The sequence below is a fragment of the Pecten maximus genome, chromosome 6, assembly GCF_902652985.1.
Source record: "Pecten maximus chromosome 6, xPecMax1.1, whole genome shotgun sequence".
Lineage (NCBI taxonomy): Eukaryota > Metazoa > Mollusca > Bivalvia > Pectinida > Pectinidae > Pecten > Pecten maximus.
In genome coordinates this window covers 27,495,822-27,520,476 of record NC_047020.1, presented here as the reverse complement: position 1 = coordinate 27,520,476, position 24,655 = coordinate 27,495,822, and the positions used below count along the sequence as shown (strand labels likewise).

Sequence of the window (24,655 nt, the reverse complement as noted above, 5' to 3'; positions counted from 1 at the left end):
TCAATATGATATTACTGTAGACATTATCATTCTCAATACGATATTAGTGTAGACATTATCATTCTCAATACGATATTACTGTACAGACATTATCATTCTCAATACGATATTACTGTACAGACATTATCATTCTCAATACGATATTACTGTACAGACATTATCATTCTCAATACGATACTAATACACAGACATCATCATTCTCAATACAATATTACTGTACAGACATTATCATTCTCAATACGATATTACTGTACAGACATTATCATTCTCAATACGATATTACTGTACAGACATTACCATTCTAAAAATGATATTACTGTAGACATCATCATTCTCAATACGATATTACTGTACAGACATTATCATTCTAAATACGATATTACTGTACAGACATTATCATTCTCAATACGATATTACTGTAGACATCATCATTCTCAATACGATATTACTGTACAGACATTATCATTCTCAATACGATATTACTGTACAGACATTATCATTCTAAATACGATATTACTGTACAGACATTATCATTCTCAATACGATATTACTGTAGACATCATCATTCTCAATACGATATTACTGTACAGACATCATTCTCAATACGATATTACTGTACAGACATTATCATTCTAAATACGATATTACTGTACAGACATTATCATTCTCAATACGATATTACTGTAGACATTATCATTCTAAATACGATATTACTGTATACATTATCATTCTCAATACGATATTACTGTAGACATTATCATTCTCAATACGATATTACTGTACAGACATTATCATTCTCAATACGATATTACTGTACAGACATTATCATTCTCAATACGATATTACTGTACAGACATTATCATTCTCAATACGATATTACTGTAGACATCATTATTCTCAATACGATATTACTGTAGACATTATCATTCTCAATACGATATTACTGTACAGACATTATCATTCTCAATACGATATTACTGTACAGACATTATCATTCTCAATACGATATTACTGTACAGACATCATCATTCTCAATACGATATTACTGTACAGACATTATCATTCTCAATACGATATTACTGTACATGTACAGACATCATTCTCAATACGATATTACTGTACATGTACAGACATCATCATTCTCAATACGATATTACTGTACAGACATTATCATTCTCAATACGATATTACTGTAGACATTATCATTCTCAATACGATATTACTGTAGACATTATCATTCTCAATACGATATTACTGTACAGACATTATCATTCTAAATACGATATTACTGTAGACATTATCATTCTAAATACGATATTACTGTAGACATCATCATTCTCAATAAGATATTACTGTACAGACATTATCATTCTAAATACGATATTACTGTACAGACATTATCAATCTCAATACGATATTACTGTAGACATCATCATTCTCAATACGATATTACTGTACAGACGTCATCATTCTCAATACGATATTACTGTAGACATCATCATTCTCAATACGATATTACTGTACAGACATTATCATTCTCAATACGATATTACTGTACAGACATTATCATTCTCAATACGATATTACTGTAGACATCATCATTCTCAATACGATATTACTGTACAGACATTATCATTCTCAATACGATATTACTGTAGACATCATCATTCTCAATACGATATTACTGTACAGACATTATCATTCTCAATACGATATTACTGTACAGACATTATCATTCTCAATACGATATTACTGTACAGACATCATCATTCTCAATACGATATTACTGTAGACATCATCATTCTCAATACGATATTACTGTACAGACATTATCATTCTCAATACGATATTACTGTAGACATGATCATTCTCAATACGATATTACTGTAGACATCATCATTCTCAATACGATATTACTGTACAGACATTATCATTCTCAATACGATATTACTGTACAGACATTATCATTCTCAATACGATATTACTGTAGACATTATCATTCTCAATACGATATTACTGTAGACATCATCATTCTCAATACGATATTACTGTAGACATTATCATTCTCAATACGATATTACTGTACAGACATTATCATTCTCAATACGATATTACTGTACAGATATTATCATTCTCAATACGATATTACTGTAGACATCATCATTCTCAATACGATAGTACTGTAGACATTATCATTCTCAATACGATATTACTGTACAGACATTATCATTCTCAATACGATATTACTGTACAGACATTATCATTCTCAATAAGATATTACTGTAGACATCATCATTCTCAATACGATATTACTGTACAGACGTTATCATTCTCAATACGATATTACTGTAGACATTATCATTCTCAATACGATATTACTGTACAGACGTTATCATTCTCAATACGATATTACTGTAGACATCATCATTCTCAATACGATATTACTGTACAGACATCATCATTCTCAATACGATATTACTGTACAGACAATATCATTCTCAATACGATATTACTGTACAGACATTATCATTCTCAATACGATATTACTGTAGACATCATCATTCTCAATACGATAGTACTGTAGACATTATCATTCTCAATACGATATTACTGTACAGACATTATCATTCTCAATACGATATTACTGTACAGACATTATCATTCTCAATACGATATTACTGTACAGACATTATCATTCTCAATACGATATTACTGTACAGACATTATCATTCTCAATACGATATTACTGTACAGACATTATCATTCTCAATACGATATTACTGTACAGACAATATCATTCTCAATACGATATTACTGTACAGACATTACCATTCTCAATACGATATTACTGTAGACATCATCATTCTCAATACGATATTACTGTACAGACAATATCATTCTCAATACGATATTACTGTACAGACATTATCATTTCTAAGTGGATAAAAAAATGCTAACACAAAAGAGTTAGGTCATGCCCACTTCATGAAAGCACAAAATTAAGAAAAGAATTAATTTACTAAAACAACTTACTGCCAGAATTCCTCACTTGCTGTTTTGAGGTCTGTTCCGTTATCTGCTGGTGACATAGTTGTCATTGAAATGTTGTACAACAGGGAAACACTACCATTGACGGTTTGGTTTGATAACATGGTAGCCATGGTAACATTGTCCCTCGAATCCTTTGTTCTCAAAAAACATTGTTCTGTGTTCCACCAATTGTCACAGGTACTCCAGGGTAGGACGGCCCGGAAGGAGTAGTACAGGTAGTATATCGTCCAGGTGATGATGATGTTGTAATATATACATACGATACCGGAGATGATCACCATACCGTACCCAATACCTACAACAATCATACGTCAGCCATTATAATCATCACTCAAAACATATAATATTGTTATTACTGTATGTTAGACATAGCAGATGGCACCCTGCAGTATAATATAAATTCAATATAGGCTATACTGTATATTCTTTACTGTTTTACTTCTCAGAATTAAGAACAAAAGGAACTAAATACTCCAGTATTGGTTTTTTTAATTTTTTAATTTTTCTTGTCAGATGTGGCCCTTGTTTGACGAATACTACTAATATAAAGAGAAGGGGAGTAATATTAGTTCAAGGAATGATTAATAGGATTGATGAACAGCAGTTGGAGTCATCCAAATTTATTTTTAAGTAAGTATAGGGTTTTAATTAAATAAATTTAAATTTAATTATTTACTAAGCTCTAATCAACTTGAGGTAAATGACCAACTGGGATTTATAAGTATGAAGCTGGATACCATCCAGTGGTCAAGGTTGATAATGATCTGGCTAGACAATAAAATACACCCTGTATTGATTTACTGAGACCAGTGTCCAGGACTCTATATATAGACATGCATTGGCCACTGACCGGGATCATGTGCTATGGAAAATTACCAATACCAGAGTGACAGTTGGTTGTGGGTCTGAGTTCACAGGTAGCAGAAACAGATTGCAGATTTAAAAAGATATCATTTTAGTTCATTGACCTTGCAGGCTCATAAAGATTAAAGAAATTATTCTATTTCATTGACATAAAGCCATAAGGAACAAAACTAAAATGATTGATTTTCATAATTGGACATTATTAAGACACATTCTTCAAAAATCAAGTAGTTTATCATATCTCAAGAGGGTTCTTACATTATTATACTTTTATGTAAGTTGAACTTTATTAGTAGAGTATTGATTAGAATTGGAGTACAACTAACACTGATATCCTACAACTCTACAGTACAACTGACCCTACAACTATCCTGTACAACTGACCCTACAACTCTCCAGTACAACTGACCCTACAACTCTCCTATACAACTGACCCTTCAACTCTCCAGTACAACTGACCCTATAACTCTCCAGTACAACTGACCCTACAACTCTCCTGTACAACTGACCCTACAACTCTCCTGTACAACTGACCCTACAACTCTCCAGTACAACTGACCCTACAACTCTCCTGTACAACTGACCCTACAACTCTCCTGTACAACTGACCCTACAGCTCTCCTGTACAACTGAACCTACAACCCTCCAGTACAACTGACCCTACAGCTCTCCTGTACAACTGACCCTACAACTCTCCTGTACAACTGACCCTACAGCTCTCCTGTACAACTGAACCTACAACTATCCTGTACAACTGACCCTACAACTCTCCTGTACAACTGACCTTACAACTCTCCTGTACAACTGACCCTACAACTCTCCTGTACAACTGACCCTACAACTCTCCTGTACAACTGACCCTACAACTCTCCTGTACAACTGACCCTTCAACTCTCCAGTACAACTGACCCTATAACTCTCCAGTACAACTGACCCTACAACTCTCCTGTACAACTGACCCTACAACTCTCCTGTACAACTGACCCTACAACTCTCCAGTACAACTGACCCTACAACTCTCCTGTACAACTGACCCTACAACTCTCCTGTACAACTGACCCTACAGCTCTCCTGTACAACTGAACCTACAACCCTCCAGTACAACTGACCCTACAACTATTCTGTACAAATGACCCTACAACTCTCCTGTACAACTGACCATACAACTCTCCTGTACAACTGACCCTACAACTCTCCTGTACAACTGACCCTACAACTCTCCTGTACAACTGACCCTACAACTCTCCTGTACAACTGACCCTACAGCTCTCCTGTACAACTGACCCTACAACTCTCCAGTACAACTGACCCTACAACTCTCCAATACAACTGACCCCAACAACCCTCCTGTACAACTGACCCTACAGCTCTACAGTACAACTGACCCTACAACTCTACAGTACAACTGACCCTACAACTCTCCTGTACAACTGACCCTACAAATCTCCTTTACAACTGACCCTACAACTCTCCAGTACAACTGACCCTACAACTCTCCTGTACAACTGACCCTACAACTCTCTAGTACAACTGACCCTAAAACTCTCCAGTACAACTGACCCTACAACTCTCCTGTACAACTGACCCTACAACTCTCCTATACAACTGACCCTTCAACTCTCCAGCACAACTGACCCTATAACTCTCCAGTACAACTGACCCTACAACTCTCCTGTACAACTGACCCTACAACTCTACAGTACAACTGACCCTACAACTCTCCTATACAACTGACCCTACAACTCTCCTATACAACTGACCCTTCAACTCTCCAGTACAACTGACCCTACAACTCTCCTGTACAACTGACCCAACAACTCTCCTGTACAACTGACCCTACAACTCTCCTATACAACTGACCCTTCAACTCTCCAGTACAACTGACCCTACAGCTCTCCTGTACAACTGACCCTACAACTCTCCTGTACAACTGACCCTACAACTCTCCTGTACAACTGACCCAACAACTCTCCTGTACAACTGACCCTACAACTCTCCTGTACAACTGACCCAACAACTCTCCTATACAACTGACCCTTCAACTCTCCAGTACAACTGACCCAACAACTCTCCGGTACAACTGACCCTACAACTCTCCTGTACAACTGACCCTACAACTCTCCTGTACAACTGACCCTACAACTCTACAGTACAACTGACACTACAACTATCCTGTACAACTGACCCAACAACTCTCCAGTACAACTGACCCTACAACTATCCTGTACAACTGACCCTACAACTCTCCTGTACAACTGACCATACAACCCTCCTGTACAACTGACCCTACAACTCTACAGTACAACTGACCCTACAACTCTCCAGTACAACTCTCCTGTGCAACTGACCCTACAACTCTCCGGTACAACTGACCCTACAACTCTCCTGTACAACTGACCCTATAACTCTCCTGTACAACTGACCCTACAACTCTCCAGTACAACTGACCCTACAACCCTCCTGTACAACTGACCCTACAACTCTCCTGTACAAGTGACCCTACAACCCTCCTGTACAACTGACCCTACAACTCTCCTGTACAACTGACCCTACAACTCTCCAGTACAACTGACCCTACAACTCTCCTGTACAACTGACCCTACAACTCTCCAGTACAACTGACCCTACAACTCTCCTGTACAACTGACCCTACAACCCTCCTGTACAACTGACCCTACAACTCTCCTGTACAACTGACCCTACAACTCTCCTGTACAACTGACCCTACAACTCTCCAGTACAACTGACCCTACAACTATCCTGTACAACTGACCCAACAACTCTCCGGTACAACTGACCCTACAGCTCTACAGTACAACTGACCCTACAACTCTCCAGTACAACTGACCCTACAACTCTCCAGTACAACTCTCCTGTGCAACTGACCCTACAACTCTCCGGTACAACTGACCCTACAACTCTCCTGTACAACTGACCCTTCAACTCTCTAGTACAACTGACCCTACAACTCTCCAGTACAACTGACCCTACAACTCTCCAGTACAACTGACCCTACAACTCTCCTGTACAACTGACCCTACAACTCTCCAGTACAACTGACCCTACAACTCTCCAGTACAACTGACCCTACAACCCTCCTGTACAACTGACCCTACAACTCCCTGTACAACTGACCCTACAACCCTCCTGTACAACTGACCCTACAACTCTCCTGTACAACTGACCCTACAACTCTCCAGTACAACTGACCCTACAACTCTCCTGTACAACTGACCCTACAACTCTCCTGTACAACTGACCCTACAACCCTCCTGTACAACTGACCCTACAACTCTCCTGTACAACTGACCCTACAACCCTCCTGTACAACTGACCCTACAACTCTCCTGTACAACTGACCCTACAACTCTCTAGTACAACTGACCCTACAACTCTCCAGTACAACTGACCCTACAACTCTCTTGTACAACTGACCCTACAACTCTCCTGTACAACTGACCCTACAACTCTCCTGTACAACTGACCCTACAACTATCCCGTACAACTGACCCTACAACTCTACTGTACAACTGACCCTACAGCTCTCCCCAATACAACTGACCCTACAGCTCTCCCCAATACAACAACAAGCTTGTTAGCCTTGTTATAACCTGCTTGTTTTATATATCATATCAGTTACCAAAGTGATGGAAAACAATTGATTTCTAGTTCAAGCTTAAAAGATATGGCATATAGAACCCACATTAACATTGTACTTTGGTTATAATGGACCAACAACATTGATCCAACCGACAATATTCAACCCTGGGGTAAAACATGGTATGACTGATTTCATATTAACATTAACTTGGTATACTGTACATATCAGTGCTACACAGATGAACGTGGGTGAAAATCGATCACTCTCATGTGATGTAGACAGAAAAATCTTAAACCTACAGGATCAGATCTTTTAAAGTTGACACTTGTTACAACCTTCAGTTAAACTTTTAAAAAAATGATCTGAGGTCGAAGTACTATTGACAGTAGGCCAGTGACTTGGTAGACCTAATGATATAACACACGACATCACAATAGGCCAGTGACTTGGTAGGCCTAATGATATAACACACGACATCACAGTAGGCCAGTGACTTGGTAGGCCTAATGATATAACACACACCACAATAGGCCAGTGACTAGGTAGACCTAATGATATAACACACGACACCACAGTAGGCCAGTGACTAGGTAGGCCTAATGATATAACACACGACATCACAATAGGCCAGTGACTATGTAGACCCTAATGATATAACACACAACATCACAAAAGGCCAGTGACTTGGTAGACCTATAATGATATAACACACGACATCACAGTAGGCCAGTGACTTGGTAGGCCTAATGATATAACACACGACATCACAATAGACTAGTGACTTGGTAGGCCTAATGATATAACACACATCACAATAGGCCAGTGACTTGGTAGGCCTAATGATATAACACACGACATCACAGTAGGCCAGTGACTTGGTAGACCTAATGATATAACACACGACACCACAATAGGCCAGTGACTAGGTAGACCTAATGATATAACACATGACATCACAATAGGCCAGTGACTTGGTAGACCTAATGATATAACACACAACATCACAGTTAGGCCAGTGACTTGGTAGGCCTAATGATATAACACACAACATCACAGTAGGCCAGTGACTTGGTAGACCTAATGATATAACACACGACACCACAATAGGCCAGTGACTTGGTAGGCCTAATGATATAACACACAACATCACAGTAGGCCAGTGACTTGGTAGGCCTAATGATATAACACACGACATCACAATAGGCCAGTGACTAGGTAGACCTAATGATATAACACACAACATCACAATAGACCAGTGACTTGGTAGGCCTAATGATATAACACACAACATCACAATAGGCCAGTGACTAGGTAGACCTAATGATATAACACACGACACCACAAGAGGCCAGTGACTTGGTAGACCTAATGATGGCCAGTGACTAGGTAGACCTAATGATATAACACACAACATCACAATAGGCCAGTGACTTGGTAGACCTAATGATATAACACACGACATCACAATAGGCTAGTGACTTGGTAGGCCTAATGATATAACACACGACATCACAATAGGCCAGTGACTTGGTAGACCTAATGATATAACACACGACACCACAGTAGACCAGTGAATTGGTAGGCCTAATGATATAACACACGACATCACAATAGGCCAGTGACTAGGTAGACCTAATGATATAACACACATCACAGTAGGCCCGGTGACTTGGTAGGCCTAATGATATAACACACGACATCACAATAGGCCAGTGACTTGGTAGACCTAATGATATAACACACGACATCACAGTAGACCAGTGACTTGGTAGGCCTAATGATATAACACACGACACCACAGTAGCCAGTGACTTGGTAGACCTAATGATATAACACACGACATCACAGTAGCCAGTGACTTGGTAGGCCTAATGATATAACTCACGACATCACAAGAGGCCAGTGACTTGGTAGGCCTAATGATATAACACACGACATCACAATAGGCCAGTGACTTGGTAGACCTAATGATATAACACACATCACAATAGGCCAGTGACTTGGTAGGCCTAATGATATAACACACACCGCAGTAGGCCAGTGACTTGGTAGACCTAATGATATAACACACAACATCACAGTAGGCTAGTGACTAGGTAGGCCTAATGATATAACACACATCACAATAGGCCAGTGACTTGGTAGACTTAATGATATAACACACGACACCACAGTAGACTAGCGACTAGGTAGACCTAATGATATAACACACACCGCAGTAGGCCAGTGACTTGGTAGACCTAATGATATAACACACGACACCACAGTAGACTAGTGACTAGGTAGACCTAATGATATAACACACAACATCACAGTAGGCCAGTGACTTGGTAGACCTAATGATATAACACACGACATCACACTAGACCAGTCCAGTGACTTGGTAGGCCTAATGATATAACACAAGACATCAACCGAGGACAAAGACAGTGAAAAGTCAAACACACAGCAAAGCTCATCAGTTAGATTTAAGAATGACATTTACGGTATTCAGCATACGTGATACACATGTCATGGTGAGTATAAGGATTAACGAGGATACCTCAGTAACCAATCAAAACAGTGCATAATATTTAACTCACAAAGGTTAATTATGTGAGCTAATCTGATTAGCTGGCTATGAAATTTCATCATCAGGTGTATAAGTCCAGAGGTACTTCTGAAATAATAGAGCTCATGATAGTTGACAGTACAAACTCTGCTAAAGTTACATACAGGTTTATATTTCATGTCAAATTGGTAGCAATAAAAACTGTCAAACATCATACACCAGCACTCTGACGTCATAAGCTAGGCCTGACCACTGACCAGTACTGACCACATCAGTGATTCTCATTCACTTACCTTTGAACAAAGGACAAATCCTCCATACTGTGATAGGACTGAGACTGGCAAATTGTCCATAGGAGACCTCTAGGAAGAACAGAGGAATTCCACAAAGGGCCAGGAATATTACATAGGGGATCAGGAAGGCACCTGTAGGATAACTAAACATTGCCTTAGACAAACAAGGACAGAATAAACTAACGAAAGTGAAAGAGGCACACAATATCGGTGGTCCGCTGCTGGACTTTTCCCCAGTGATTATACTGGTACATGAATGAAGTGAAACAAAAAACTTGTGTACAAACCTCCTCCACTCTTATAGCATAAGTAAGGAAATCTCCAGATATTTCCAAGTCCGACAGCAAAGCCGACACAGGACAGCAGAAAGTCCATACGGCCAGACCAGTTCCCACGGGAAGTCTCATCTCCACTGTACACAGTGGAACAGCTACTCACCACAGAAGAGTCAGTGGGGGTTTCTAATGCTTTCTGAAATATTACAGAAATATGTTTCATAAAGATCAGTTTAAAAAAGTCAGAGATCTGACAGTGACAAGATTAAAACATTGAAAGATCATGAATAGATGTTTGAAATACAGAAATAAACAATATTTTAAAACAAAAGTTGGCAAATCAAAATGCTGCTAAGGAAATCAAGACCTCATATCATGATTACACAGCTGTCCAAATTTCATGGAGATTAGAGAAAAACTGAACTAGGCAAGTTCTCTGAAAACATTTTGTAACTGAATTAAAGGGCAATAACTCTTTCAAAAATAGTCAATTCAATATGCTGCTCCGAAAACATAACAGACGAGTAAAAATAATTCAAAACCATAATACTCTGATCAAATTTGATGGTTACAGGATTTTAAAAATTGAACTGCATTAGAATTGGACACAAAGCCAAATTCAGTATCCTGATTGTTATTTAGTAATCTGGTTTAAGTATCATGTACATCACGCCTGCATTGAATATTGTAGTCCCTGCCAAAATTCAATACCCTATACATATACTATCAAGGCCTTTTTTTAAGTTTAAATTTTCAGTTTTTGCAAAAAATTTAGAGCTCAAAACAGGGATTCTTATCTATTTGTAGTAAACAGTAACCTTGTTCAAAGTATCTCCCTTTACAAAGAATATTAGTTACTTATCTCTTTTTCACCACAATGGTATTTCTTAAAGTAATCAATTGCATAATACCTTTCAAAGTTATTACTCACAACAAATTCAATGCATTAATATTTCATATCATGATAATTTGGTGCAGCTTTTCTACATTAGAATGCTAATTATATTCACTTTTAGGTTTGAACCACCTTTTATTTTTATATTTTTTTCTCTGATTTTTGTATCTTTCCAAAGTAGAATGGGATGTTATGCTAATGAAACATTTGATAATTTTTGTGTAGGTCGAAATATATGTCACAGAAATATACTGTTAGCATGATGCATGTACATGTCAGAAACTGAGAACACCTGTCCTTAAAAGACATACAAGTACAATTGAAATATATTGTACTCCTCAGATTTGCCTTCTGAAGATAAAATGTCATAAAATGACCTATTTCTGGTATGCAACAAACCATCACTCGAAGATGCAGAAACAAAGTTTTTATTTTTTTCTGCAAGTGAGACTGTCTGTATGATATACCAAAACACACAAATCATGAAAATCCTTTATGAAAATACTCTTTATAGTACAATAGATTATATGATATACTTACTACCATTTCTACCTTATGAAGATCAAAATATGGGTCACATTGACCTACTGTACCTAATCTAACTTCTGAAACACAGCCCTACTTTAACTTTGATGACCTTGTATGAAATAATGCGTATCTCAGGAAGTGAATTAATTGATGAACGCACACACATGTACTATATATGAAAGAATCAAAAGGATATATTTTTTGCTGAAATAGTGATTCTTTTTTCTATTTTGATTTTAATATCTATTATGCTACTTTTATTCTATCCTTGAAAATAGTTTTAAAATCTTGAATACAATGTTAACACTTTACAGTAAGTTTTACTTAAAGTACAAGTACAAATTGAAAAATTCACAAATATAACAAGGCATCGCAAACGATACAAATCCCCTCGCGTGCTAACACATGAACTCTGTCGCAAAATGGGGGGTGGGGTTATTGCAGGACATTGAAATAACATCAGTTATCATTTGCACTGAACTGCAATAGACATGGATGGGCTTATTATCAGGCATGGGCTCATTGCCAGATAAATATGGTCTATATTGTTATGCATTCAACAGTATCTGGTTACGCATCACACTAGCAACTTCATTTCCTGATAGTTATTATAATTATGGTCAGGATCCATTCAAAAATGACAAAGATTTTCTACAAATAGTAACGGTGACCTTAACCTTGACACCCTGAAACACGAACTCGTTCGAGGTATTCCCATGCTGGACCCATATATGAAGTTTGGTCAGGATCCGTTCAGAAATGAAGTTGCAAGTGTGCTGACAAAGATTTTCTATAAATAGTAACGGTGACCTTGACCTTGGCACCCTGAAACACAAACTTGTTCAAAGTTTCCCATGCTGGACGCATATATGAAGTTTGTTCAGAATCCGTTCAAAAAATCAAGTCGCAAGAGCGCTGACAAAAAGTGAACATACGTACTTCCGTACGAACGGAACGCTATATCCCCTCCCCGACTTTCGTTGCGAGGGGATAATAACCTTGATTTTAAATGAAGGTTTCGAATCAAGTCAACATCAAACAGTCATCAACAGGGCTTTTTCTGGGAGCCTTTTTGTGGCCATTAATGGGCCCCATTAATATTCCCAATTGAAATTATTTCATATTTATGCCAAATTCCCAAATTTGCAGTTTACTGCTGAAAAAATCTTTCCCTATTCACCAATTTTCTTCCCAAAATGAGACAAAAAGGCCCTTTCCCAAACGAGTGAGAAAAAGCCCTACATCAGTATTAAATACTTTAAATCTAAGTTTATAAATCTCTATTTCCTCCATGGGCCCTTCCGACTACACACATGAACAATTATAGGGTATAGTGCTGGTACTTGTAGACCACTCCCCAGTAAGGGGATTATACAGAGCTGTGTTCACATGTGTCAGTGTTCTGATAAACAGATATGGGGATTATATAGATACCTGTAGATAATGTAGGCATGAGGAGTGGTGTCTGTGTGTTGGGAGGGAGGGGGGGGGGGGTGTCATGACTACCTGGTAGGGGAGGGGTGTCAAGACGATAAGAATTTATCCATCTTTTCACAGATATTTTGTATAGGAATGTAATAGATGTGATTCACGAGTTAGCTTCTTTCCATGACATGTTTCAAAACATACTCTTTGACCTAAATCTGCACTCAGTCTATACAAACATCAAGATTTTGTTATACGATATACCATGTAATCTAAAACAGTTATTTTTTTAATTGTATAATATCATTAACATCCATTTGTATACCTTTACATGTGAAGTTAAATACAAATTACATTGTCCTCAAAACTCTAACCAATATCATTATCTAACATTAATTACTTTCTTCGGTGCAAAAAAAGTCTTTAAATAGCTGATTTAACTAATTGTGTCTTAATACAGAGTTAAAGAGCGTTACACTTTTATAAAACTGATCTATGTTCATATCACTTTGTCAAACACAGACAATGAATTAAAAGAAAATTACAGCATTGAAGAAAATGAATAAATATTTTAAAATCTGATACATAGAATTAACTAACCAAAGCCACATTTATCTTTTTGAAATACATATATGTGTGTGTACCAACATATTTTTACATGTTTCGTTTGTTTGATGGTTGCTCTGTTTGATATATCTTTTGCTTACCATTTATGACCCTATATTGACCTGTTAAAGTGTTGATGGGCTGTTAAAGCAAGTTACCCTCTGTTAAAACCCATAGAATCATCTCACAACCATATGGCCATTGATGAGTATCACAAACAAATATGTTCTTTTTGATTAATTCTGTGATTTTCAATTTACATTTTGTATATCTTTATGAATTTCGCCACTCCTATTATCGTATTATAACATGTTAATAGCCACATAAAAATTAGTATGATATTCACAATCTGTCAAACCAATATACTAGTATATAGGTCTCTGGTCAAACCGATACCTTGAAAATCTGATAAAGCCATTTCATGATGTATTTTTCTGAAAGGTGAAAACGTAACAATTCAATTACGTCACTGATAATACACGTACAAACCATATAATTTTAGATTAGATGATTTGTAAATCTTACCTCCTTTTCGGATATAAACTTAGTCATCACCACTTGGTTTTCCTCTGACATTTTGCTCATCATGAACGTGCGTCTTTGTTAACGAGTTCCCGGAGAATGATGAGATTTGATCGATCGGCGCGAACCGACCACGTGGTGAGCGGGTATTTTCCACAGAGCCGCCGGCCGTTCACAATAGGGGGAGTGTCATTAGATTAATTATATACAATGTGTGTATGTCCAGTACTGGGGCAAATAACAATACAAACACGTACTGAGACAAGTTTTTGTTCAAAACAACCACATTACAGTCCAATCCCTTTTGTTGGAACGTGTAAACAGCAAATCCATTTAATTCGCGATATATAAGTAGGAACTAGATCTACATCACTGTACGTCTTATCTGTCTGAGTTTGCGTGTTGTTATTTACGGTGTTATTTCCAATTTTCCTAGTATTGGTATACAAACATGGAATTTTAGACTATATCTATAGCGACTAGTACAATACATTTTAAATACGAACAAACGGAAGAAGTGATACTCGACTATTCACAATCTGACTCCCCATATGTCCATTAAAACTTCCCGCTCGAATCAGAGACATTCTAATAGTATAAACTTCCTCCTGTATTTCAATGTTACTATATCTATACGGAAATAATGTGTTTTATTTGCTTCTGTCGTTTAAACATATTTTATCTGGGCTTTTGTTTTATACGAGCGGATCGAATCCGGACATATAAATTTGGATTTTACGTCTTTTGCAATGAAACTGGCATCAGAGACATTTATGTGTCTCTGCTGGCATAGATTGATAAATCTATATCCGAAACATAACCAATCATATTATAACCTACTACGGGTTTCCGTTGGACGAGATTTTATCAAGTTCAATGGTAGCCCATGGTCCTTGCTCAAATACTACTGTGTCCGATACCTTATATAGTTTAGTAAGTTAATACAATGTACGTCCTTACAGGTCTAACAGGTTAATTATTCCAGGGACGTATAATAGATGTCCCTGATTATACCCATCAACGTGCGAACGGAGTATAGTATTGGTGAGTTATACATGTCACCAGAGACATATATATATATACGTCTTTAATGTCACTCCCCAAAATGTAACAGATATCATCCAAATTTTTGAAGTAAACAAACTTCAGGCCCAGACAGAATAAGCCACGAAATGTTAAAACTTGCTGGAAATAAGATTGCTGTACCCCTGTCGATTTTATTTAACGGGTCTCTTAATTTATGTCGATTTCATGCATATTGGAAACTTGCTCATGTTATACTCTGAGCTTCCTGAAAACTACAGACCAAATCCCTTATTGACCTGTATCGGAAAGTTTTTGAAGGTAATATATATAATTAAATTGAAGTCTGGTTCTCTACCGAACCACTCATCAGCAGCTATTAGAGGTTTATCACAAAAACTAAGCTTAATAAAACAAAGAACACACTGCGATTATATTTTGCGATTTTTCATAAGCTTTCGATCGTGTTTGATACAGAGAATTAATTTTTAAAATGGGAAAAAATACGAATTTAGGAAAATTTATTTAAATGGTTTAAAAAATACCTCTCTGGAAAAAAAACCCCAGTTGTTATGAAAAAGTGTACTTCTTCTGGAAGAGTTCTTAAAGCTGTGGTTCCTCAGGGTTCAGTTTTAGGGCCAGCTGTTATTTCTCACGTGTATAAATAAAATTTCTGATTTTTGACTATCAGTTGCTAGACTATTTGCTAATAATAATGCATTAGGACATTCAACAGAAAGTTTGACAGAATTAGAGCCATTTATGAAATTAATTTTGATTTAGAATAGCTAAAACAAATGGCCCCGGTCAATGTATTTAAATCCATCTAAAACTGAATCATTATTAATCTCGTATCTGACCTTATGAACCCGAATTTGATTTATAGAATGTCGATTCCGACAGTCAATTATCACAAGCATTAAGGACCTACTAAGTTATATTAGCGAGGATGCAAAATGGAGTGTCCATATTAACAGCATTGTAAGTAAGCCTTAGAAATATTTATCAATTCTTAGAAAACTAAGAGATATTCTAAATAGGAAAAATCTACAGATTTTTGTTTGTTTGTTTTTTGAGTATGTACGGATGAGGAGAAGACAGAGACACTATTGAAAACATACAGGTATGGAGCCACCAGAATTATTACAGGTTTACCCATTTTTACAATTGATTACGACTACATCAGGAGTTGAAATAGCAATCATTAAACGAATGTAGAAAGATTAGAAAACTCAAGTCTTTTTATAGCATGTAATTCACCAAACTATCTTGTGTCTCTTCTTCCTCCGAATGTGTGTGATCTGTATGCTTATAATTTCAACTATCAAATCCCGTGCCTGTGTAGTATAACGTGCACCCTAAGGCCTGGGGGTAGGAGTAGTCGTCACGCTTTTGTCTGTGTATTACGGGTGCCCTAAGGCCCGGGAGTTGTCACGCTTGTCACTGTGTAGTACACCTGCCGAGGTGTCATATGCCATGCCGAGTATCCCCCCCCACCCCCCTTGGTGATTCAAGTTGACATGGTCAGTTCATTTTGAGATCATACTATCGGGTTAAACACTTCAAAACAAAATATTACGGCCACGGACGAACCAACATGCATGTCGTTCATTATATTTTTTTATTGTCCGAGATATGCCATAGTAACAGTATTACAATTTAGACACTGAAAAATAGTCCATAAAAACTTCTTCTCGAGTCCTCATTTTAGCAAAAACCGTCTCATGTACTTTAAAATGTGTTTTATCTTGAAGTGTTGTTTTCCTTATACATGTATTTGTTTTATACTTATATTAAAACACTGAACATTGAAATAATAAACACATTTTCTATCATGATCTTTAATGTCTACATTTTGATTTTATTAAATTCCTCAAGTTAAACGCTTTCTAGGCAGTCTTCTATGCCAAGGAGGTCTGATGAACTGTAAAGAAGAAGAAGAAAAAGAGGTTGTGTAAAAGTTTATAAGAAAATATAGTTACAAGTATGTTTGTCAAGCTCACTGGGTTATATTCTCTTTTCTTTCTATTTTTGTTTGTTTGTTTGTTTTTGCATTTTTTCACTTATGAACATTTTGTTATGACATGAATGAAGCAAAGTTGGTCGGAATTAAACAGTCCACTGGTCAAAGGTCTAGGTCAGAAGTAAAAATCTAACAATAAAAAACAATGAAAACAAATTAGTTTTATAGGGTATTTCATTTCCATATGCTCAGCAAATATGGATGTGGATGGACACAATAGTCACATCATAGTACATGTACAGTATGTATAATATATACATATATATGTGTGTGTGTGTGTGTGTGTGCGTGTGTGTGTGTGGGTGTGTGTGTGTGTGTGTTTTGCAACCTTGCGATTATCTTTAAAAAGTCCAATTTATGTCAAACGCCAACCAAAACGATACTGGCATATGAATTCTTGATGATATTTATTTTTGCATACCTGTCAGTGCCCTGGTTACAAGTTAAGTAAAAAGATTATATCACAGGAATTATAGCTTATTGAGAATCACTTTTGGAGGTAATCATATGATGATTGTAACTTTGATATTGTATAAAAAATGATAACAGCATTTTCTTGTTTTGATCGATCATAATTAGTTGTCGTCGGCTACGAAGCTTTTTAAAATTTTTTACATTAGCTAATGCCGTGTAATGATAATAAAAAGGGATATTCAGTCCAAATATTGTTTGGGTAACTAGATGTTGAAGAATTTTTCGTCATCAGAAACCACGCTCAAAGTACAAGCTAGAAGCTAGAGTTAAAATGAATTAAGATTTTTTTTTTTTGAAATCTGTGCCTTGACCCATCAAGTCCCTGATCCGCTCCATGATGCTCATTAAAACAATCATAGCTTCCCCGCTACCGTTGTCTTCTCAGGGACTGAAATATCTTTCCAATATCCTCTGCAGAAGATCTAGCTATGACCAAGAAACTATATAATAGAGAGCACAGGGACCTGATACGAATCCCCAACCCACGGTCCATGAAAAAAAAGTTTCATATGGCGCAGTGATGGTCGGCCCGATACCCTGACATAAACATCTAATATGGATGCAATATTACACATATTACGTACATCAACAGCACAAAGTGTATATCATACCGTGAGTGTTTTTTTACCAGGTCCCTGTTATACAGAGTGTCTACTTCTACAACGGAACACTAATACCACATTGTCAGTCATAGCTTCAGATTTATCAGGCTGATTCAATAAGATGTTGCGTAAATATGTTAATCACCAAAAACTTTGGACACCAATTCTACATTTCGACTTCTCATCTCTCTCAGAAAAGGCGTTGGTGATGCACCTCTAAATCATCTCACTGAGGACAAGTTGAGATAACTTCTTTTTGGAATTTTAAAAATAGCATCCAATCACAGCAGCCTGGCTAGTATGGTATGTATCATGACTCAAGGACTTCCAGTTCTTCAGGGGAAGTTGTTTAGCTGTATTTTTGCAAATCTGACCACTCTAACTACACAGCCTCAAAAGTCTTTTAAACTTTAAGTGTTCATGGAGACTTTCTTAAGGGACCGCAGTGGGTTCCCTGGACGTTACCCCGAGGAGCTAAAAATGGCTGCATTGTGTGTACATTTGTGTGTGGAAATTAGGTGTACTTGTGAAAAAGAGGGATGCAACATGATGAAGTAATGATTATGATATACCTTGGCACCATTCTCAGTTGTAATTGTTTTGAAATCAATAAAACAAACTGGAAACTTTGATTTCGTTTGTTCTACCATTACACCATGCATGCTGTCTTTCCTGTCTGACGATGGTAACTAGATTGAGGTTGTTACCTGGCGATAGGTCTCCCCTATTTATATCAGGCACTACATGTCCCCTATTTATGTCAGGCACTACATGGTCTCTAATCTGAAGGTATGTTTTATCAGCCTTTTAAAAAAATGATATGGGCCGACTAACCCCTTATCAGATTTTTGAAATCTTTATTTATTTTGCAACAATTGTGAAACAAGTTATATCAACTTATATTAATCACCCTTGTTGGCCCAGATGGATGCATGCGAGGGGTGGGAGGAAAACCCAGATGTATATGGTTAAAGTAGCATATTTTTAAGGATAAAATGATTAATTCTGAAAACTTCATTTGCAGTTTTGACAACTGAAATTAAAAAAAAAAAAAAATTATATGTGCTCTTTTCCTCTTTTCTAAAAGTCTTAATTCAAATTAGGAATATTTTAACTTGGATATCAAAGTTTATTTCTAATTTCCAAGGGATTCTTAAGAGAATGAAGTAATTTTCAGAAGCTCAATCGATCAAAGTTTAGCAGGAATAGCATTTGCTCTTTTAGAAACACAAATGGAGATGTTTAAGACATAGATGGACAATAAAGTCGTGGCCATTTCATGTCCTAAAGAATACCCAATATAGCTTGTACTCCCTCCTTTGTTTGCCATGCAGTCCTATCTCTGGAGAAAAACAGCTATGAATTGTAAACTACCCTTTAAACATTATTTCAATGTTTTATGAAAAACCAAGTCGACATCAATAGAAAATTAATGTACATTTGTATTTATTTAAAATTCCAGATTTGTACACTAACTACAATGCTGACTACAATGTTCTGAATCACAAGTCAGGGTACAAATAACTGTACAGTTAAAATTATAGTAAAACAAAACTTAAAATTTCTGTTAAAACTACATAAACAATGTACATCTAAAACCTAAAATTTACCAATGAAAATAAATGTTTTCACAATATAACAAGATTCTTACTTTCAAAAAGACAACAATTCATTTCATATACACATGATTTCATCCAAAGCAAATAATACAGGAACTTGGCACAAATTCAGTAAATATACACATACAAGTAAATACTAAGTATACATCTTTTTTAAGTCTTTTATACTATCAAATTTTAATTATTGTCTGCACTTTTGTACTCTTACAAACACTAGGAAAATGGAGAAAGTACAAGAGCATGCTCTTCGTTTTATTGAAAATGACTATGTTTCCCCAGTTTCTGATATTTTAAGAAGATTCAAACTTGATTTTTTACATGTGACGTGTATCAAATATATGGCCTCTGAGGTTTTTAAGATTTTAAATGGTATGTCACCATCTATTTTACAAGGTCTTATTAAGAGGAGAGAAGTTTTTAACAATCTTAGACAGGATAATCTGGTAAGGATTCCTAAGGTGGACACCTCCACTTATGGGAAGAGATCTTTTCGGTTTGCAGCCTCCCAGGTGTGGAACAGCTTGCCAAATCAGCTAAGATTAGTTGAGTCTTTTCGGAGACTGCTCCGCACCTGGGATACCGATGTCTGTTCGTGTGCCATCTGTACTCACGGTGCAGTGTGAGTCGATCCCCCTCTGGAGTCCTTAGTCATTTTTTCACAGTGCAATAAGATAATATACTTTAAGTTAATTTTATGTAATAAACTTCCTGTGTCAATTAGTAGCATGTGCACTATATCATATCTCTCATAAACACATTATTACACTGATATACAGAAAGAGTTAGCCCTGAAGCCAACACAGTCAGAGTTTGATTCTGATTGGACGTTAAAAGGTACGGTGTCTGGGTACTCCAGTTTCCTCCCACATTACGACAACAAGAGTGATGAACGGAAGATGATAAAACATAGTTTATAATTGCTATAAAATAAATATGATTTTAAAATACAATGTAAGGTAATCATTGTGTATAGAACATCTTTTATTAGGGATTTTACACTATAGATCTTCCTATAGTATATTACAGATAATTATGTGAGTCAACTCATTAATCTCTTGGGTAATAGAAGGCTTGTGGGTATTACAATAATCATATTTAGTGTGTACGACATTGATAATATGATTTCAACACATACAGCGAAAACTTTACACAGCATTAGATGAATCGATAAGAATCCTTATTCATAAACTTTGATGTGTATGTAGCATTACCAACTATAAAACGCTCCACACTATATCTACTTTATAGTTCTGTGTATAACCATTCAATGGACTATCTTCACCATCTTATCAAGGGCTGTTTATGTTTATCGTGGTACAAATGGTTGGACCGGCTGGAGCAGAGTTGGGCATTTATGAAATATTATGTTCCTTTTGGACGGGCTTTGACAAAGACTTTCAAGGCCTATATTAATGTCTACAGGTCTGTCAAGATTTATGTCTGAAATGTTACAATTGAAAATTGACCAAGCAACCGCAAAAATGAACAGGCCCCAGGGTATCAACACACTGACAACAAATGAGATCTCAAAAGAAATTATCAATAATTTTTACACTTCTTGAGAAACTGAACTGATTTACCTGTACATGTACCTGATTTCATTATTATGCTTCATTTTGATATACTGGCTCATTTTTAAAAAAGAACACATCGGATGGACCTTGAGAGTATAATAATTAATATCACCGCCAATATCAACAAAACTCTAGTTTGCATACAGTAAAAATTTGTAGCTCAACAATAGGGTTATTTGTCAACAAGAACAAATTCCTAGTCAAGAGGAATTTCATTTTAGTTAAAAACAACATTGTTATCAATATGGTCATGCCTCTAGCTGGCTATTAGCAGCTTCAACCTAAGACAACATAGAGTCAGATTCAATGGTGTTTATGTCAGAATACCCTTGAATTAAAAAAAAAAATTCAAATTAGGGGAGGTAATCAGTACAAACCTATCTGATAGTATCAGTAAATGTAAGCCTTGTCTTTATATTCAAGATACACAGTCAGACCACTTATTCTTCCACAAACAAACAAATCTAGGCCATCTGGTAACAATATTAGAGCTGTGATGAATAAAAGTGATGAATACAAGTGGCATATTTATATAATTACCTCCCCTTTGTGTCATGTTTTTGTTACAATGTCGAAAATAAAATGCAGACAAGAAATATTGTTTACACCACATTAACATTCCGATTCCCTTTTCAAAATTTTGTTTGCTTCTAAAATTAATCAGTCTTTTTACCTGTTACATTATATAATCAGAAATACCTTTTACATTTAAAATGAACATAGGTTTACATAATCGAATTCACTCAATGAATAAATTGTGGTAATAATATTAACTACAAAAACTCCATACATTATTTAGCAATTACACCATTTCATCATTTTCAATGTGATTGACATTCATAATAAATTCAGAAATAACTATGAGTTAATCTCTCCAGTTTACACAGCCTTTGTACTGATGTTAACAAGACACAACACACATACACAATCAAATATCTGTAACACTCATTATTTTTCATCTTCATCATCCTGTTTTTATTTACCCATTTAACACAAGTCTTTTCTTGTAATGACTTTCTTATAAGCTCCTCTTAAGCCTAACAAGTTGCCGGTCCACTCTTCAGATTCAGAAGCTTCCAGCTCATGTAAAATTCCGGCTTTCATTCCAGTGGAGATAGAGCGTTGGAGGTCTTAAACAAATAGAATTCAATATTAAGGACCTTACGATACAGTTAATTATAACCATAAGATTGCATTTTAAAGGAACAAAATCTTACTTTCTTCTACAAAGCAGTTTTCTTTAAATTCACAGGGGGGTGGGTGGTGTCTACAATGCTCATATAAAAAATACATTGTTTATTTCAAGTTTTCAGGGAAACGACTCAAGCTGAATAAATTAATTTTAGAATATTACTTTTTGTTTTCAGTGTCAGAATTATACTTAAGAAGATATTGACAACTGTTTCTGCCAAATAATTATAATGTAATACAGTCTACCCTCGTTATACCGCCACCTTTTGTTCTTGTTGTAATTGGCGGTATAAAGAGGGTGGCGGTAGTATCGAATTTGACAAAAACAAAAATGTAGGAATCCAATGTCTTTTATTGTGATCAAATCAGAAAACACAAACATTTCAATTTCAGGTACTGAACAGTAAAAGTGTCTAAACATGGTTATTGTTTTTGTAGTTTGTTTAAAACATCACTGATATGCTTTTGTCGCATATTGTCTGTGATAATTTCCGATATTTTATTTGAAATCATTCTGCAAGAGTCTATTTCTAATTCTGTTGTTTTGTCCGACGTTTCTAGAAATCGCATTGTCGTTTCTATAGCTGCCGAAACTCAGAAACAAAGAACACATACACAATGCGATTAGAATTCATAACTTGTTTTATTACAAAACAAACATTCCTCTTGTCAATACTGATGACGATTCGATCAGCGAATAGAATCACTGAAGCATAACTTCACCTGTGCTTGAATGGGGAAGTATCAGTATCTAAAAATAGAACACTAAAGAGTTCCACGGCGATAAAAACATGGCGGTGAAATCGAGGGAAATATACAGTGATTCGGCACATTTGTTCTTGAAAGAATATGGCGGATGGCGGTATGCGAGGGTGGCAGACTTAACGGGGGAATTAAAGAGTGCAAAAATCCTTCTAGGGGACAAGGTGGCGGTATGCGAGGGTGGCGGTATTATCGAGTGGCGATAGGTCGAGGGATTACTGCAGTTTTTTAAGATAAAAAAAGTTTCATACCATTTTTATTCTCCTACACTTTACAGGGCTCAAAGTAGATATTTTTACCAGATGGCCTATTTGACTACCAAGTCATAAAATCTAGGCAAATTGGAAAAGTTAGACACCTGGCTTAGTTGTCATAAATTTGGAAAAAAACTCTCTTTTAATTCTTTAGATGAGTATAACATCTCTGTAACTATTTTAATTGTGAACATCTTTTTAGCATTGACTGCAACCTTTGAAAGATTAACCAAATCGCAAATTTACACAATTTTTTTAGTGGCAATCCTGGCACCTTATAGGTCAATAACTGGTCACCAATGGTGATTTTAAGGTGTCATGGCCACTAAAATAGGTGCCACTTTGAGCCCTGCTTTATACAGCTATATTGATTAAATCAAATTAAGTTTTCCTGAGGCAACATCGTAGACTCTGCATTTAATAAAACATACACAAGTTTATTTACGCTATATCTACTACCATAACAAACTTTTACATAACACAGCAGAATCTGAATGTGAAAATTGTAAAGGCTGGATACAG

At 36.2% G+C, this 24,655-nt stretch overlaps 2 protein-coding genes across 2 annotated transcripts in view; both read right to left on the bottom strand.

Moving 5' to 3' along the window:
• The window catches only part of LOC117329427 (sodium- and chloride-dependent GABA transporter 1-like), a 52,116-nt gene extending 37,302 nt beyond the window's left edge, over positions 1 to 14,814 (bottom strand). Inside the window, exons 1-4 of the mRNA XM_033887371.1 lie at positions 14,615 to 14,814; positions 10,648 to 10,831; positions 10,361 to 10,492; positions 3,034 to 3,346 (exon numbers count right to left, since the gene is read on the bottom strand). Coding sequence (XP_033743262.1) covers positions 3,034 to 3,346; positions 10,361 to 10,492; positions 10,648 to 10,831; positions 14,615 to 14,677 — 692 coding nt within the window. The 5' untranslated portion in view covers positions 14,678 to 14,814. The remainder of the gene's footprint in view (positions 1 to 3,033; positions 3,347 to 10,360; positions 10,493 to 10,647; positions 10,832 to 14,614) is intronic.
• A 6,246-nt stretch (positions 14,815 to 21,060) lies between these two features.
• LOC117329425 (kelch-like protein 26) overlaps positions 21,061 to 24,655 on the bottom strand; it is a 28,461-nt gene continuing 24,866 nt past the window's right edge. The window contains exon 10 of the mRNA XM_033887369.1: positions 21,061 to 23,056. The gene's annotated coding sequence lies outside the window, so the exon portion shown is untranslated. The remainder of the gene's footprint in view (positions 23,057 to 24,655) is intronic.